The following is a 19,716-nucleotide window of genomic DNA, read 5'->3' as shown; positions in this document are numbered from 1 at the left end:
TGCTGGTTCTTAAAATACGGGGGACCCCTAGTCATTTTGTCCCCCGTATTTTGGGAACCAGCGCCGGACCTTGAGCCTGGTGCTGGTTTTATAAAATCCAGGGAACCCCAACTTGATTGTTCCTTTGATTTTATGATACCAACACCGGTTTTTTTTTTTATTTTTTTTTACAACACAGCGCACAGTACTGAAAATGTGCCGATTTTCATGACTGAAAATCGCACATTTTCATTACTAAAACTCGCCCGAAATCGCACCACATCGCACTTTTTTCCCATTAATTCGCACCTCATTACATATGCGAATTTGCGGCAAAAAATGCGATTTGGAAAGGTGCGATTTTGTGCGATATGGTGCGATTTTTGGACTAGTCCAAAAATCGCACCCTATTACATATCGGCCTATATGTCAATTAAATATTTTATATCATACCAAATACTAAGCGCCAGAATCTGTCGGCTGTGAGTGGCCCCCCAAAACCACACAACACCTTCAGAAAACCCCCCTTTTTATTGTTTGGAACAAGTATAGAATGCGTGGGAGTAGGTTCATTTTGCGGGTGTTTATTCTGCCAATCCAGGAAATGTATAATCGGTTCCAGTTGTTCATATTTTGTGTAAGTACCTTAATAATAGGGTCAAAATTAGAATTGTAGAGAGCGGAATAGGTTTTTGTAATATTTATGCCGAGATATTTAATGGACTGTGGTCTCCAAAGGAAGGGCAATGATGAGGTGAGGGAAGCATATGTTTGGGGCGGAATATTGAACGCCATCGCTTCCGATTTGGTATGGTTAACTCTGTAGCCTGAGAGAGAACCATATAGACTAAGTTCTGGTTGGAGATTGGGAAGAGATATCAGCGGATTGTAAAGGGTCAAAAGAACGTCGTCCGCAAACAGCGATATCTTGTATGGATTTTGTCCGATAGTGATACCTCCTATGTCGATGTTAGAACGAATAAGAGCTGCGAGGGGCTTAATTCAAATGGCGAAACTTAGGGGTGAAAGGGGACAGCCTTGGCGTGTGCCACTATTCAACTGAAACCGTGAGGAATTGAGACCGTTAGTCGCTACTGTCGATGAGGGCTGCGAGTAAAGGGCTTTAATGGCCGTGATAAAGTTACCTTAAAGGCCAAAGGTGGAGAGCGTTGTAAATAGAAAGGGCCAAGAGATACGGTAAAACACCTTTTCGGCGTTGAGTGCTAAGGCGACTAGTAGAATTTTGGAAGAAATTATGTGGTGTATCAGGTAGATAGTGCGCCTAGTATTATCAGAAGCCTGTCTGCCGGGATGAATCCTACTTGATCTGGGTCTATCAGCGAGGCCAAAAGTGAATTTAAAAGAGAGGCCAGAATCTTAGCAAAAAGCTTAAGATCTGTATTAATGAGTGAGATGGGCCTGTAGTTAGAACAAGATAGTTCTTGTTGTTGTAGTTAGAAAACCCTGTCGGGTTTCGGGATGACAATAATACGGGAATTCATTGAATCTTTGTGGAAAGGGGCTCCCTTCATGATTTTGTTGACAAGGGAGACCATGTGCAAAATGAGTTGTGGTGCAAAGGTCTTATAATAGATCATCGGATAACCGTCGGGGCCAGGAGCTTTAGACGATTTTTGGGATTTCAGGGCCGCCTTCAGTTCTTCTGATGTAATATCGGCATTTAAAACCGAGTTTGCTGAGTCATCTAAGTGGGGGAGGGCACATGAATCTAGGTATTGACGGATCTTATGAATTTGGTTTGCGGGATCTGGAGGGGTCTCCAGGTTATATAAAGCTTTATAGTAGTCTAAGAAATTATTGTTAATTTTTTTAGGGTCAAATGTCGGGTTACCTGAGGAGTCTTTAATAGAATGTATTGCTTGGTTTGCTTTTTTCGCGTGCAATTTGTTAGCCAGAAGGGTGTGGGCCTTGTTACTTTTGTCATAGAACGATTGATAGGCCCAGCGTAAAGAGCATTCAACTTTTTCCGCTGAGGGATTGTAATTCGGCTTGTGTGTTTGAAAGTTTCATCAGGACTTGCTGGGAGTGGGTGCGTTTATGTTCCCTATATAGTTCTGTTAAGGATGCATTGAGAGCTTGAATACGCTTTTATGCTCTTTTTCCGTCTAGATAAATATTGAATGATGGTCCCCCTAATGACTGCCTTATGGGCTTCCCAAATTGTTGATTCACTGCAGTCGTCCTGTAGATTATGAGCAAAATACTCCTAAATATTAGTTTTAATTAACTCTTGAAATTGAGGGATCTTCAACCGTTTCGTTGAGTCTCCATGAAGGTTTACAGGTGGAGAGTTCATATATATATAGAAGGAAGTGACTAATGCAGAGTGGTCAGTCCATGTAAGGGGGACTTTTGAGGTGCTCTGGGCAGACTGGGATAAAGAGGAGCAACCCAGAAACATATCTAAACGTGAATAAACATAATGTGGTTTAGAGAAAAAAGTATAGACTATGGTAGTGGGATGAAGATATCTCCATATATCATACAGATCTGCCCCAGCAATGCAGTTATGTAAGGTGGTTGAGTTTGGGATTTGGTTACCCTGTACAGGGCCAGATTTATCCATAGGGGTGAGAACCATGTTAAAATCCCCTCCTATAAGCGTCTCTCATCGCCTATACATTTCAAGTACCCGGAAAAATTTCCTAAAGAATTTAGCTTGGCCAGTGTTAGGGGCGTATATGTTGGCCAGTGTATCCTCTTCATGTCCAAATTTGCCTCTAATTCTAAGATATCGACCCTCACTATCACATTTAGAATCTTCAAATTGGAAGGGGATAGAATTTCTATTGAGAGTAGCTACACCACATCGGTTAGTTGAATTATTAGAGTACCATGCTAGAGGGGAAAATTTAGATGTCAGGGAAGGGTGAGAGCTACCTTTTAAGTGTGTTTCTTGTAGGAATACTACATCGCTTCTTAAGGGCTTTAGTGATCTGTGCAAGTGGGAGCATTTCTGAGGTGTGTTAAGGCCTTTAACATTTATGGATACACACTGCAAAGGCAAGATACAAGTGGAACAGAGTTTAGGTTGAGCTCTATACCAAACTGAGCTCACTGGTGGGAAATAGGTAAATTATCAAAGTCCCGAAGGGTTTTTAATCCCAACCGGTAAAAGCACAACAGTTATCCCAATGAATGGAGGAGGGTGGCCCGCCAGAGAGGCTTGGCTCCCCCGCCCCCCACCATTGATTTTAAACATAAGTAAGTAGATAATACTTAACTCCAAACAGAGACCCAACAAGTAAAGAAGTGTAACGGGGGTCACGGCGCTGACGGGATGCAGACACGGAGCGTTAAATAGTAACTCCTTTGATTGTATCTACCACAAGGTGCCACATAAAATGCGTCCATCAGACCAGGCAGGGCCGCGAAAATGGAAACCCAAAACATAGTATTAACATCTCAAAACTGAATTTTAGAGTGTGTAAAGAGAGTTTATCTAGAGAATAAACCATAACAGTAAATGTTCAAGTTTGTACCATACCCAGGAGAAGTCCGATGTTATGCAGCATAGGAAAAAAAAATTGTTATACAAGCGGACTGGTTTTAACAGAAATGGATGGGGAACGATCCGATGAGAGAAGGATCATCCTGGGGATGAAGCTTTAGATGTTGCTGGATCAGTTCCAGACGGAGGTACCAGCTGGAGTTTACGTAATAGGCGGTGCCCTTCCTCAGGTGAATGGATGGTTTGAACCTTTCCCTCAATGTCCACTATTAAACGAAAGGGGAAACCCCAGCGATATTTGTATCCATTGTCTCGTAGCATGGAGGTGACAATACGTAGATCTCGTCTTTTAGCGATAGTCACTGGGGACAAATCCTGGTAGATCTGGATGCGAGCTCCCTTGAATAAGATCGATGAGGAGTTTCTGCTTGCCATTGTGATGTTATTTTTAATTTTAAAGGAGAGGAACCGCAGTATGACGTCCCTGGGTGGTTATGAGTCCTTTGGTTTAGGTCTTAATGCGCGATGTACCCTCTCTATTTCGATCACCGGCTCAGTTAGAAATGGTACTAAAGAGATGATGAGCCGTTTGAGGTACGGTTCAAGTTCTGGTGTAGTTACCGTTTCCGGGATATTGCGAATTTGTAGGTTGTTCCGTCTTTGGCGATTTTCACAATCTTCAAGTTTCTCTTTAAGAAAGTCCAGTTCACCGTACAGATGATACATATCTTCACCTACTTTGATCTGAAATTTTAGATGTTTTTCTAACTGTATTTCTACCGATGTGGTACAGGATTCTAAGGCGGATATGTCCGATTTTATTTCTCCTATGGCTAACTGAAGAGCTGAAGTGAAAGAGTTCTTTAGGTCCATTATCATATTTTGGATAGATTGGATATCTTCTTTGGTAGATGGAGGTCTTTGGGGTCCTTCATTTGCGAGGGTGATGAGGATGGCAGTGGCGAAGCAGGCGCTGGTTTCTCTTTACGTGGAAAATGTTTGGATATATCCTGTGGTGCTCCTTTGTTGGTCCGCGTGCTCACCCTGCTCATAATAACTATTAGGTTTGAGTGGTTTTCGGTTTGTTGTCTTGAAATAGGTCTCCTTGGGCTTAATATAATTTCCAAGAGCGGGGGGGGGGGGGGGAGGGGGAGCATGCTGACCTTAAATCACATCATATGAGGGGTCTATGTCTATGGCGAATGGGAGAAGCCAGCAGTAAAAGTTCTCGGGACCTGAATTTAGATTATAGCATAAACGTGAAAAACACCAATTGTGGGACTGCAGGCAGCTCAGAAGATCCACGGGTGGCCCGCTAAGTCAGGGTAGGAGGAGCCCCAAGCCGCAGCAATCCGAGAATGTATTCAGCAGGGGGCTTTGTGGTGAACAGATATAAGGATGTTGTGACTCACCGCTGAGATGATCCTCCTCCAGGGACCAGGGTTGTGTCACCTCTGTAGTGTCTGTGTAGAGATAGCCAGGGCGGGAGGGAAGACGGCCACCCGCCATGTCTGTCGTCGATCCGTCTGGCTCCCCGATCGGTCGGCTTGTCCCACAGTGCCCCCGGGAACAAATTAGGTGTGAGGAGGTGTGTTTCAGTCACTGTTTTCTTGCTGTGGTGTCAGGTGGGAGAGACCCAGACCTTCAGCACTTTTATGAAGGGACCAGGTGAGGTGTCGTAGGGCAGGAGGGTGTTCGGTGTAGCAGGGAGGAGAGGTGACAGGCCTGTAGAGGCTGCAGTCGTTCAGGCTGCCTCATCCAAGATGGCCGCCTCAGTAGCTCCCAATGCCAGATGTTCTAAATTTAAAGCAGCCCTGCACCCACATAGCTGCAGACCAGACAGCGCTCAATCTCCTCCTAGTTCCCCACCTCAGTGGGGGACTCAGCAGCAGGCCAGCGCCGGCAGTTGTGCAGACTTTTCGAGTCTGCCTCCTCCAAGATGGCCGCCACAGGCGCCGGGACAGGGAGAGACACAGAGTCTCACAGGGTGCCCGCAGCTCCAAGTCTGCACCCACAGGTATGGGCAGATAGTGTCAGGTGGGGAGCAGGCTGGGGCACATCAGAGGTAGCCGCTATGAGCCCCGCCGTGGGCACATGCAAAAATGGAGGCCGCAGCATGAGGCAGGGTGGGTATTTCTCCCCTCCCCGCCTCCGCAGCACACTCACTCTGGTACCGGAAGGATCTCGCCGGGCTGGGGATTACCCGTGGGTGCTGTGGGGGATCAGGAGGGGTCCCTGTGAGCAGTTATGTGGGTAAAAGGCAGGAGCCCCCGAATAACTATATTTTTGTAGGTGCACTATCAGTCATCCCAAACATAACCATATCAGCCATTACCATGTGCTTTCTGCCACTTTTATGACAACTTCCGCTTTTTACCCCCGTTTTTAATAACGTTTTTTTTTTTTCATAAAAAAAAAAGATGACAGGCCTTAAACAACAAGATTTTAAAATTCATTGCATCCTTGAAAAAGTGCCTTAAAGGCATGAAACACATTGGAGCGGAACGGAGAAGCCCCCCACCACTACCAACAGCCACAAAGAGAGACCTCACGCTGGGACACCGGCATAGTAGTCTCCCTCTGATCCCCGTCACACACATGGATGAAGCCGCGGCACACAGCACACACTGACACCGCAGCTGAAAAGCTGATTTCCATCAGTAGGGGCACTGCACCTCCCGCTGTCCATCAACCCGCACAGAGAGAGGAAGCCACGGCTAAAGGTAACCCAGCCGCAGAGCTGAACATTACCACCTCTGTATAGCAAGGATAGTTAGTGTCAGGACTGCCATTTGTCTTGTTTGGTCTGCAGTACCTCTGGGTTGCCAGAGGTGCTGCTGTTGTTATATTCAGCTTGCAGTACCCCTGGGTGGCCAGAGGTGCTGCTGTCCTTTCTTGGTCTGCAGTACCTGTGGGTGGCCAGAGGTGCTGCTGTTGGGTTCTGCCTGCAGAACTGTGGTTTCTGAGAGCAGATTCAGCTGGTGTAATCAGCTGGACTGGGCTGTTCTCAGTATGCCATTCCCAGCTGCAGCACATATTGATAATTGAGGGGCCTGTCTCTGTGTGCTGCAGCGATTGGTCTGTGCTGATTTAATAAGCTGCATTTGCCTTGAGCTCAGGGCCAGTTATAGCTTTCTCAGCCTTGCCTGAAGTGCTGTACCTTGCCTGTGACCTGATTCCTGTACCCGTGACCTGATACCTGTACCTGTTCCTGATTGCTGTACCTGTGACCCGTGACCTGTTCCTGTTCCCGATCTTGCTAATACAGTGTTTCAACAGCCATCCTGCCTCCATTGTCTTTTACTCCAGCATGTACAGTATATTTCAATTAGTCTTGCAGTCCACTGGGACTCCTAACAGTTACGCTGGTACTGGGGAATTCACCACTCCAAAAAAGAGTGTAAACATTAATTTGAACCCAATACTATTTCCACAAAAGAAGAGCTGTAAACATATGATTTTCTTTATTCAATATTTTTTCTACATCCCCTTCTTTCCATTTTTATTATTGTTTTATTTGTCATACTCGTGGCCATGAACATATATTAATTATATCATTTTGAACAAGCGCTTTCTTCTACCCTATTCGTAACTTCAAAAAAATTAAAGCAGCTAAATAACAGCGCAGACTGCACCTTTTTAATAACCCTAATGTTTGGTTAGGGAACAAAGCCAGGATCTCTCTAGCTAAGCTACAACTTCTCAGAACAAATGGTGGAATGAAAGCTTCATTATTACACTCTGGCAGTTTTCTTCAGGTACAGATGGAGCCAGCTTGTCTTTGCAGGGGATGGCGGCAGAATCGCCAGTCGCCATCCCCCGCCAGCCGCCATCTATATCTGCAGGCTTGTCTGCGGTCACCCGGGGTCCCCACCCCCTCCCTGCACTCCCCCCTAACCCTGTGAGACGCACATGCGTCTCAGTCAGATGGAGCACCTTCTTGCTGGCGGATTGCCAGCGGTTCTTAATAACTGTTAAACACTAATACTTAAATGTCTCCTTCCTTAGACCACACTCTGTTTCATCCGTTTTCCCTGGCAGCTCTACTCCACACTAGACCAAACAACATCTTTTTACTAATTCTTGGAAACCTTTTTATTTCATGACACTTAGGGCGGGATGTATTAATATACATCGCCGCCCCTCTCCACCCAGCCGCCACGATGCTACCTTATATGTACTAACATATGCGGCTAGCATCGGGTTGCGGTGACAGAGACCCCCGTGATACCTGTAATGTGGTGTTGGGGGGTCTCCGTCACATCCCGGCGGCTGTCAGTGTCGATGGAGGACGGGAGGGGGGGTCACGAGGACAGCGGGCAGTGGGTGGTTATAGAAGCCCATAGGCTTCTATAGGGTATCTCCACCCAGAGGTGGCGATACCCTGCCTGGCAGAGACGGGGCGGATGGGTAATGGTACATAGGAAAATGTGGTAAAACCTCAGTTTTACAGCATTTTCCCTTTAGTACATCCCGCCCTCTATATGCCTGACTTGCTATTAATAAAAATCTCAAAAGAGATCCAGCTCGCCATACATCACTCTCTGGGACAACCCTGCCTTTTCCTCCTCTTTGTCTAACTTTCTCTTCTGCTGCATGAGAAACAAAGGCCTTTCACTCATATCCAAAGTTTTCAACCCAGGAGGAATTATCTACACATTTGCAAATCTTCAAGATTAGTATGACATACTCAGATTACAGTTTTTCATGTACCTCCAATCCCGCCACTACATAACCTCTCTAGATCAGACACTGTCCTCCAAATTCACTCCTGAAATCTGCTACCCTCACACTATATCGCACAAACCATCTTTACACCCAACTAATTATACTTACTGTACTTTAGACAAACACTGGAGAAATATTCTACTCCCCATGTATTCAGAGATACCTAACTTATCTCACTTGCTTCATTCAATTCCGTTTCCTTCATAAGGCCTACATTTTCCCTGCTCAGTGACAATATTGGGTAGTTGAGGAAACTGGAATATGCCAGAAATAACATAATTCCTTTGCTTTCTTTATGCACTGCATATGGAAATGTGGCATTATTAAAATTTTTGGTATAAGATGTTTGCCTTTATTATCAATGTCTTTAAGATATCCCCTGACCTACTATCTTGTATGTTTCTCCATTTCAAAAATTTACATCTTGAACCTCGCTGTCAATTCCCTAGCTCTTTACAAGCAATATTTATTACCGTAGCTAAAAAGGTCATTTTAATTCACTGGACTTCTAGTACCTCCCCCACACTGAACGAAGTCCAACAAAACGACTGTAATTTTAATACTTAGAAAATCTTTGATCCAATCAGATATTGAATCAGGGGCAAAAAAGTTCCACCCAATGCTAGCTTTGATGTTTAACATGCACCCAGCACCTCGCAGCTAACACCTAATTGGATTGACACATTACGGGGGAAATTTACTAAAGGAAATTTGTAAAAAATAGGTGTATTTGTATCCAGAAATACACTTATTTTTGACATTTACTATCCCGAAAATATGGCAATTCGTATTCATACTGATAGCACATCAATACAACTACGAATTGCCGTATTTTCGGGATAGTAAATGTCAAAAATAAGTGTATTTCTGGATACAAATACACCTATTTTTTACAAATTTCCTTTAGTAAATTTCCCCCTTACTATCCTGAAAATACAGCACATCAATACGAATACGAATTGTCGTATTTTCGGGATAGTAAATGTCAAAAATAAGTGTATTTCTAAATACAAATACACCTATTTTTTTACACATTTCCTTTAGTAAATTTCACCCTACATGTTTAAAAGTTTAGGAGTAAATTATTTTGGTTAATTATTTAGTATCAGATTCTGTACCTGGCTGCCATGGCGATTTCGCCAGGAGATCCAACGAGTGCCATCACGACTGTAGTTTATTTTAAACATCTGAGCAAACTCATTGCCATGTCCTCCAGCATGTCGACCTTGAGTGCCTACCAAGGTTATGAAATGAAGAACTCGTAAATCAATCTGCAGAAACTCAGTTAATTCTTCTGGGTCTACTGGCATCTCAGGACACCAAGCACCATCTCCTTCTTCTAAATCCAGCCTATGTCAGAAAAAGATCAATAAACCAGAATTTATTTATAGTCAGGATCTCTGAACATTGTCTGCAGCATCATTTAGTAGTGTTCATGAAATTGCCTCAGTCTTGTATTAAAAACACTTTACAACACATTTGATGGCCATGTTATGAAATAAGAATGAATGCACCATATATGGTTTATGGTCCAGGGCCAATTCATTTTAGTATGTGGAAAAACAGAAGCAAATCCTGTCACTCACCACATAACTAACCCTAACACACACACACACACACACACACACACACACTACAACGATTTTTTGCCAATCTGACAATTTTTGTTCAATCGGCCGATTTTACGCCAAATTGGCTAGAATTTGAAAATATTACGATCAGATGCCCACTCCCGGGGATCTTTTGAGGCATCTTCTGATTTTACATGCTGCATGAATGATCAAATGATTTAGCAAAAGAACAGTAGGATCTTAAGATACATCTTTCGTCAAAATGTGCTCTTGCCTGAAATCTTCTGTCCAGGACAGACAAAAGATTTTTTTCACATCTGACCAACCGGTGTGCAGAGATCGATAAACCAGACGTGTGCAAGGGAAGCGGCTAAGCCGGCACGCATGTTGTGCCGCCAACTGGAAGGGGACAGAGGGGGGTGTTGCATGCCCGCTGGAGGAAGCAGAGCTAGCCTTCCCGCCTTCCAACAGGAGACACCTATGCTGATGGTGGGGTCACTGGAGATGGAGTGCCAGTGGCCTGGGAGCTGGGACTGCCTTAGTGAGTGTACAGCGCCAGCAGCGGGGTCTGCATAGACCTCAGCTGGCTCAAATGTTTGTCCTTTAGTCCCTGCTGCAGCAGTTGCTGCCCGCTCTGCTCTGCACGCTGACGCTGTATTATATGTTCTAAAAGGGACAGAGGGACAAGGTGCGTTGGAAACAATGTGGGCCTGTTGTGATGGGGGCAGTGTGGGATTGGTGTGATGGGGACACTACAATGTGGGGCTGGTGTGATGGGGCACTACAGTATGGGGATGGTGTGATGGGGACAGTGTGGGGCTGGTGTGATGGGGACACTACAGTGTGGGTCTGGTGTGAGGGGGACAGCATGAGGCAGGTGTGATGGGGATAGCGTGGGGCTGGTGCGATGGGGACACTACAGTGTGGGGCTGATGCGATGGGGAAATATAATTCTTTATTATGGCTGCAAATATCACAAAATTATTGATATTTCTTGAAGTGACACACGACTCGAGGCAGGCTACTCCTTTTTACAATTTTGGATACACCAAGATGAAAAGGTTAACCATCACTGACCTATACGTTCCCCTGCACCCTGTGTGTCACCACCTATATTGTCCTCTGCACCCTGTGTGTAACCCCCTACAGTCACTACACCCTGGTTCTGTCACCACCTTTCACAGACCTTGCATGTCACCACATATACAGTCTCCTGGACCCTGTGTGTCACCCCTCTACAGTCTCCTGCACCCTGTGTGTTACCCCCTACAGTCACAAGACCCCCTACAGACCCTGCATGTCACCACCTATACAATCCCCTGCACCCTGTTATAGAAAGAAGGCAGGTATGCTTCACCCTGTGTTTCACCCCCCTACAGTCTCCTCCAGCATGTGTCCACTGCACTGTGTGTGTAGCCCCTGCATGAGACTGCTTCCCACTCTCTCCACATGTCCAACTGACGTTGCAAAACAAGTTGAAATGCCTATCTTTATAATGGGGCATATTTCACAAAATTAAGAAAAAACCTGTAACTATCTGAAAAACCTTAACCCCAAAAGGACCTACACTGGGACAAGCTCTAGCTAATAAAACAAACCCCAAGTCTGAATTCTTCCTCTACCCTGAGTTATGCCTTCCCAAATTTCCCCTCATAAACTTTAATGTAAAATGGTGTCAAAAAGCCATTTCTGAGGTGGCAGATAAAAACTGACAGTTGGAAGTTTAGATTACTCCCAATTGCTCATTTTTACTATTTTGCCGTGAAATTTGGCATGCAGCACCAGTTGACGATTCTATGCATCCATGCCAAATTTCAGCTCAGTATGTCCAGTCACTTTTGAGGTGTAGAACCTCAAACACCATGCCCCCATCTCAAAAGTTCCCTATGGGAAAATTCAGTTTGTTTGATTCAGCCTTCATATAAGGGCACGACCGTGCCCTTATAATATATCCATTCATATTCAAATATGCCTACATATATTCTATAATGGTGAATATGGAGAATTCCATTGCTCCATATATCTCTCACCTCATCTCCATTCATACACCCTCCCGCCCTCTACGGTCGGCTGACGACTGTCGTCTCTCCTCCACCCTGATCACTGCTTCCCATGCTAGAGTACAGGACTTTGCCCGTGCTGCACCCCTTCAGTGGAACGCACTCCCTCACTCCATTAGACTCTCCCTGACCTTGCAAAGCTTCAAACGGGCACTGAAAACTCACCTATTCATCAAAGCGTACCCTTCCTCTGCATAAACCAGCTGGTTCTCCGACCCATTGCCTGTTTACATCCTGCTATCTAACCACCACCCACTCGCTTGCACCTCTTGTAATCTGTCTGTCTCCCCTTCCTACTAGATTGTAAACTCCTCTGAGCAGGGCCCTCTTCCCTCCTGTTGTCAAAGCCCTCTTCTCTTCACATTTCACTCACAGCGCTCCTATACTCCAACACTCAGTGACCATCTTTGTCCGCATACTCCTCTTTATCATTGGCATCAAGCCACTAGTTGTATGTTGATTGAGTCCTCACTACTTACATTTAAGCTGTAATGTGTATTGATCTGTGGCGCTCTTTATTTGTACTGTATTTTTGTTATTTATTCAATGTTATGCCAAGCTTTGTCTCCCTGTATTGTTCCTTTGTACGGCACTGCGAAACACTTGTGGCGCCTTATAAATAAAATTATAATAATAATATAATATTCAGACTACACGCCTTAAGAGTAATTTGTGTAGCAGCAACAGCACCCCTAGAACGTCTGACATCTCACCTTATTCAGGAGGATAGTCAGACTCATACAACATGCTGACACTGCAGGCTGTCTTCACGGAGCAGTTTAGAGACTCCTGTTGTGGAGTCTGGGGCTGGATTATTCTGGATTGAAGCGGTGATGCTAGGGTGGCGCCTTTGTGATGTCAGGTGGTGCGGAGGAGGCGTTGGGGTTGCAGTGAGTGAGGATGCGGCACAGGGTCTGAAATCCTTCCACTGCGCTGCCAGCATTGTCAGTCAGAATTCAATCCACAGTGGCAGGGGGCAGGGATTGTATTGAGCCAGAAATGGGTGGGGCCTCAGACACTGCAGGCCTATTTCAACTGTGGGCGTGGAAATGAAGCTCCATTAGGTCCATTGTTTATTTGGCCCTGGTTTTGGGTGCCTGAGACTGAATCATAGTTAACCATAACTGCCAGTTTAGCAACTAACTTGAATAACCCATGGATGAATCAGTTTAAATACAGGAATTTACTGCAGCTAATTGGACATAACCCATATCACCATGTGACTAATTACTGAAGATCTGTCACTACTATTTGTCTCAGACTAGATGCCCACTGCCTCCTAAGCCGGGCTGGCAACAGAATTCTTGGGGCCCCATACACTGATATCTCTGCGTGCCCCCACCCCCTATGCTGGAACACATACTGGAAGTGCCCTGTGCCCATTACCGGATTGCTGCGGAGCAGACAGGGAGGGTTAGATTGGGATGGAAAACTAGCCTGGGAGAAATTTCTGGAAGCAGCCATATTTCTGCAGCCTGCGCTCAATCAAACTGCCGTGCTCCCTCACCTTGTAATCCCTCACCTTGCGTTCTATCACACTGATGCAATACCTCACCCTGCGGCCTGCATTCTATCACACTGACACAATCCCTCTCCCTGCGGCCTGCGTTCTATCACACTGATGCCCTCCCTTACCCTACAACCTGCACTATATCACACTGACACACTCCCTCACCCAGGGGCCTGTGTTCTATCACACTGACGCAATACCTAACCCTAGGGCCTGCGCTCTATCACAATGACGCACTTCCTCACCCTATGGCCTGCACTCTATCACACTGACACACTCCCTCTCCCTGGGGCCTGTGTTCTATCACACTGACACACTCCCTCACCCTGCAGCCTGCGTTCTATCACACTGATGCCCTCACTCACCCTACAACCTGCGCTATATCACACTGACACACTCCCTCACCTATGGGGCCTGTGTTCTATCACACTGACGCAACCCTCATCCTACAGCCTGCATTCTATCACACTGATGCAATCCCTCACTCTGCGGCCTGCGTTCTATCACACTGACGCAATCTCTCACCCTGCGGCCGGCATTCTATCACACTGACGCAGTCCCTCACCCTGCGTTCTATCACACTGATGCAATCCCTCTCCCTGCAGCCTGTGTTCTATCACACTGACGCAATCCCTCACCGTGCGGCCTGCATTCTGTCACACTGACGCAATCCCTCATCCTACAGCCTGCCCTCTATCTCTCTGATGCAATCACTCACCCTGCGGCTTGTTTTCCATCACACTGACGCAACCCTCCCCCTGCAGCCTGCGGTCTATCACACTGATGCAATACCTCACCATGCAGCCTGCATTCTGTCACACTGACGCAATCCCTCATCTTACAGCCTGCCCTCTATTACTCTGATGCAATCACTCACCCTGCGGCTTGTGTTCCATCACACTGACGCAACCCTCCCCCTGCGGCCTGCATTCTATCACACTGACACAACTTGCTGTGCTCTATCACACTGATGCAATACCTCACCATGTGGCCTGTGTTCTATCACACTGGCGTAATCCCTCACCCTGCGGCCTGCGTTCTATCACACTGATACAATACCTCAAAGTGCTGCCTGCATTCTATCACACTGACGCAATCCCTCACTCTGCAGCCTGCCCTCTATCACACTGATGCAATCCCTCACCCTGTGGCTTGTGTTCTATCACACTGACGCAATCCCTCCCCCAGCGGCCTGCGTTCTATCACACTGACTCAACTTGCTGCGCTCTATCACACTGATGCAATACCTCACCATGTGGCCTGTGTTCTATCACACTGGCGTAATCCCTCACCCTGCGGCCTGCGTTCTATCACACTGATGCAATCACCCACCATGCTTTCTATAATACTGACGCAATACCTCACCGTGCGGCCTACGCTCTATCACAATGATGCTCTCCCTCACACTGTGGCCTGCGTTCTATCACCCTGATGCAATACCTCACCCTGCAACCTGTGTTCTATCACCCTGACGCAATCCCTCACCCTTCGGCCTGTGTTCTATCACACTGACACAATCCCTCCCCCTGTGGCCTGCGTTCTATCACACTGACGCAATCCGTCCCCCTGCGGCCTGCGTTTTATCACACTGACGCAATCCCTTATCCTGCGTTCTATTACACTGACACAATCCCTCACCCTGTGGTCTGCATTCTATCACACTGACACACTTCCAAACCCCCTGCAGCCTAATCCTGGCCCTCGTCGCTAGTGCCTAACGCTCGTACCCTGTGGCTTGACCCATCCCATCCCCCTCTCCCCTCAGCACCCGGATTTCCGGCGCCCGAGGCAAACAAGTAAATTGGTGCCCCCCCAAAATAACATAAAATAAGGTACTTATGTAGTAGTCGGGCGCCCACTAAGCTATTTGCTTAGTGGGCTATTCTGCTTAAGGAAATCGCATCGCATTGCATGACCACTTTCCGCGGTCACGCATTGTACCTCCTGATACAATGCGATGCGATCTTACTTAGTAATATATTCACTGCTATTTTTTTGCAGGCTTATTGCATCGCATCGCATTGTACCTCACGATGCAATGCAATGCGATGCGATTATAGTATTCACAGGTATTTTTCAACCAACCCCCCACTATCCACACCACCCCAAAGCCTTTCAAGCGCAGTGTTCCCCCATTCTCCACGCCATCCCACCCCAAAGCGTTGCAAGCGCAGCGTTCCCACACTATCCATGCCACCCTGAAGTGTGGCGAGCACAGCAGAACGCGTCCTCCTGATCTTTTCATACCCCCACTATCCATGTCAGTGTGGAGTTGATTTTATATAGTGTGGTGAGCACAGCGAGCCACCGAGCCCGAAGCATGGCGAGAGGACGCGGAAAACATGTAAAGTAATCCACGTCCCCTCGCCACGCTTCTGGCTCGGTGGCTCACTATGCTCGCCACACTATGAAATCGACTCCATGCCGACGAAGATAGTGGGGGTGTAAAAAGGTCGGGAAGAGGCATTCCACCGCCCCTCACGGGGCTCGCTATGCTCGCCACGCTTCGGGGTGGCATGGATAGTGGGGTGGTTTCAGGAACACATTCACAGCAGCCATACAACACATCTGAGACAGTAATGTGGACACATGTTAACGTTTAAACTGTAAATTTTGAGAAAATGATTAAGATAATGAGTAGTCATCACATAAATAACAACAGCAAAGATAATGATTAAATATAACAAGAATCACAAATACATAAAGAACACTAAAGATAATAATAAATACAATATTATGAAGAAGAAAGAAGAAAATGAGAAGGCACTAAGTGGGCACCGCAGTACCCTTCGGCAGGAGGGAAAGTGCATATTAAATCCTTAGAAAAGGGTTATCTGCACTCACACTTCTCCTCCACATGAACTCTGAAGGTATGAGTTTAAGTGGTGCCTTGCAGTGCCTCAGTGCTTCTTATTCCTCCATTTGGCGGCCCCCCACATCCTTTCTATATTCTGGGTGTGTACCCCAGATTCAGGGTCCACAAGAGGATATCTGTGGTTTACCCTGAAGTATTCATAGCCGGCATCCTGTAATTCCTCTGTGTTATATGCCCTCCAGCAGTCACTATATATAATGGACCCGGGAGCAACATTCTGGGTGATGGCAGACATAAGGGTGCTGGTGTCTCTCCTTTCGACGGCTGTCAAGAAGCAGGCCCCAGTCTCCCTGCATATGCCGCCGAACACCCATTGCTGGGGCAGCATCCTCCGAACTGAATATTTACGTTTGGAGAACAGGGTCTCATCAACCTTCACCATGAGTCCAGGTCCTCCAATTTGAGTATGGGGCTGAGAGAGAAATCGACGGTGCAGGCTTCCCTCATAAGTGCATTATACTCCACCGTCGACTTAATAGGACATCTGTATCTCCCTCTGGCAGTACACCACAGTTGTAAGTTCCTGTGCCCAGGAGTACAGAAACCATATGAGAGTGACAAATGAGGACTTGATGTGGCAGCGCCACGTACCCTATTTCACTGAGAGCCTCATGGGATACCCATTTACGCAAGTCTGCATAACCAGCAGCAAATTTGTTTTGCTGTAAAAACAGCAACGCCTCCTCCTCTGATGTCGGCAGGCTGAATAGTGACATCTGCTGACCTGCTGCCATGGAGCTGTGGACAGTAGTCGCTGAAACACTGGAATAACTCTGGGTAGCATCCATCACTGACACTGTTTTAACTCAGAGTGAGCGACCGGGAGCACTTACGCAACATCTGACTGACTACACTATTTACTTAGCTCAGTGGCGTAACAATAGCACCGCAGCCCCCGCGGTCGCAGGGAGGCGCAGTGTAAGTGCGGGCGCCGAGTGGCTGCGGTGCTATTGTAATGCCCCCCCCCCCCATTTGCACCGCAGCTTTATCTGTCAGCGCTGCGGTGGTCCCGGCTCCCGTCCTGGCTTCATTCTGAGCCTATGGAGACGGACCATTATAAAATGTCCGCCCCCATATAGCAGACAGTTCTCTGAAACTAGAAGAAAAGGTTTGAGGGAAGTCTGCACTAGGTAGGGTTAAATAATTCAAGTGGGATGAGAGTATGGATAGTGGATTGAAGATATAACTGACTAGAATAAAAGAATAGCTTCTAGATTTGACATTACAACCAGACTTCTGGCAATAGCCTTTGCCTGATAGGTGTAATGGTCAGTGGTGCACCCCCGAGTTTGGTATAAGTTTAACAAGAAAAACAAAAAGAGAAAGAAACTCGGGTGGGGTGCACTCTTGATATCTCAATCACAAAAGTTGCTGAATAAAGATATTTTTTTAAAGTTTAAAGTTTTTTTAGTGTGATTTTTTATATTTGCTGGGTGTTTAGATTAGTAACCAAAGTTACTGATTACTTTTATATTTAATCTGTTCTGGAGATTTATTTAACCATTTACAGGATTTCGTGAAGTTGGTATGCGTAAATATACCTTTAATTAGGAGAGCTGACCGTCATATATCCTTGATGCCTTTAACCAATAGGCAGTATCAATGTAATCTCAATTGGTTTTTGAGATGAGGATTATAATCATTGGTCAGCATAATTTAAAATTTCAAGGGGGTAGAGAAATAATAATTCATTTATATACACACATATCAACATTTATCATGGCATTATCTACATATGTACAATTTTAATTTTTACTTTTAATTCCAGAAAACTCCCCAAGCTATCATTTGGTGCAATTTGTAAATATGATTCCCTCTTTGATTTGAAATGGCAACAAATCCACTATGTGGCAGACCTGCTGTCACACATTGTAGCAAAGAATTTATTGTTTTTAGGCAGAGAGGTCAGCAGGTTAATTACCCTAGCTAAAATACAAAATACAAGTTGCTATTTTGGAGTGCTAGTGGGCTTGTAGGACACTGATTAGCAATCCACCTATGCCTCACAAATTGCCTTCAGTGGCTCACACACACCCATACAATTTGGGATGCAATAAACACTCAATGACCACCAGATAAATTCAAATGAACACCCCAGATGTAATCAGAATAGAATTCACAAAGTCTAGCAGAACAACTATGTGGCAGACCTGCTGTCACACATTGTAGCAAGTTTTGTATTGTATGACCAAGGGGTTTAGCAGGTTAATAATCCTAGCTAAGATGAAGATTGCTATTTTAGAATACTAGTGGGCTTGTAAGACACTAATTAGCTATATGCCTATGCCTCACATTTGACTGCAGTGGCTCTCACACACACATATCCCCATATGAGCAACTCAATGTATACCAAATCAATTTCAAACAAGCACCCCTGGTATGGTCAGATGGAGTTCACAGTAATTCAAGAGGCCAGGCTGCGCTTTTATTTAGCCCTCAGGCTTTAATTATAATAATGGAAATAATTGTGTAGCTGGATTACCCCAAGCGCTGAAACACACAGCCCTTCAGTATCCAACACAGATATATAAATTTAAATGCGCTGCCCAGCATGAATGTCTGCAAGACCCCATGATTTTTACACCCGCAAGAGGGGGAGAGAAAAATATGGAATGAAGTGACGAGTTGCTAATTAACTTGCCACAATTGTTGTCACTTCACCACTATAATAAACTGGGAAGAAAAGCACCAAAGTCACGCATAAGGGAAAATGCCAAAGTCACATGAACATAAATAAATAAATTAAAGGACCGCTGACCCGTGTCTGGAGCCAAGCCAGCTGGCCGGCACAGTGATGCTACACGGGGAGGGGGTCCCTCGTTACCAATCCTGTAGGTGGTGAGGTCTCCTGGAGCCGCTGGCGGGTACTTTCAATTTTCGTGCAGGGAGACGCTCAGACGGTCACGTGTGCACACGTGACCGGGACTATGACGCGCGTTTCGCCGGAGCTTGATCACACAGGCATCACTGTGAACTCCATCTGACCATACCAGGGGTGCTTGTTCGAAATTGATTTGGTATACATTGAGTTGCTCTGGTTCTCATTGCATTTAAAAAACTGTATGGGGATATGTGTGTGTGAGAGCCACTGCAGTCAATTGTGAGGCATAGGCATATAGCTAATTAGTGTCTTACAAGCCCACTCGTATTCTAAAATAGCAATCTTCATCTTAGCTAGGATTATTAACCTGCTAAACCCCTTGGTCATACAATACAAAACTTGCTACAATGTGTGACAGCAGGTCTGCCACATAGTTGTTCTGCTAGACTTTGTGAATTCTATTCTGATTACATCTGGGGTGTTCATTTGAATTTATCTGGTGGTCATTGAGTGTTTATTGCATCCCAAATTGTATGGGTGTGTGTGAGCCACTGAAGGCAATTTGTGAGGCATAGGTGGATTGCTAATCAGTGTCCTACAAGCCCACTAGTACTCCAAAATAGCAACTTGTATTTTGTATTTTAGCTAGGGTAATTAACCTGCTGACCTCTCTGCCTAAAAACAATAAATTCTTTGCTAC

At 45.7% G+C, this 19,716-nt stretch overlaps 1 protein-coding gene across 1 annotated transcript in view; it reads right to left on the bottom strand.

Moving 5' to 3' along the window:
* The window catches only part of DDR2 (discoidin domain receptor tyrosine kinase 2), a 589,808-nt gene that overhangs the window by 407,114 nt on the left and 162,978 nt on the right, over positions 1 to 19,716 (bottom strand). Inside the window, exon 4 of the mRNA XM_083156673.1 lies at positions 9,298 to 9,529. Within this exon, the coding sequence (XP_083012799.1) occupies positions 9,298 to 9,529 (232 nt within the window). The remainder of the gene's footprint in view (positions 1 to 9,297; positions 9,530 to 19,716) is intronic.

This window comes from Crinia signifera, chromosome 8, assembly GCF_055691185.1.
Source record: "Crinia signifera chromosome 8, ASM5569118v1, whole genome shotgun sequence".
In the NCBI taxonomy this organism is placed as follows: domain Eukaryota; kingdom Metazoa; phylum Chordata; class Amphibia; order Anura; family Myobatrachidae; genus Crinia; species Crinia signifera.
The sequence above is the reverse complement of the archived record's forward strand: the minus strand, read 5'-3'. Positions and strand labels throughout refer to the sequence as shown.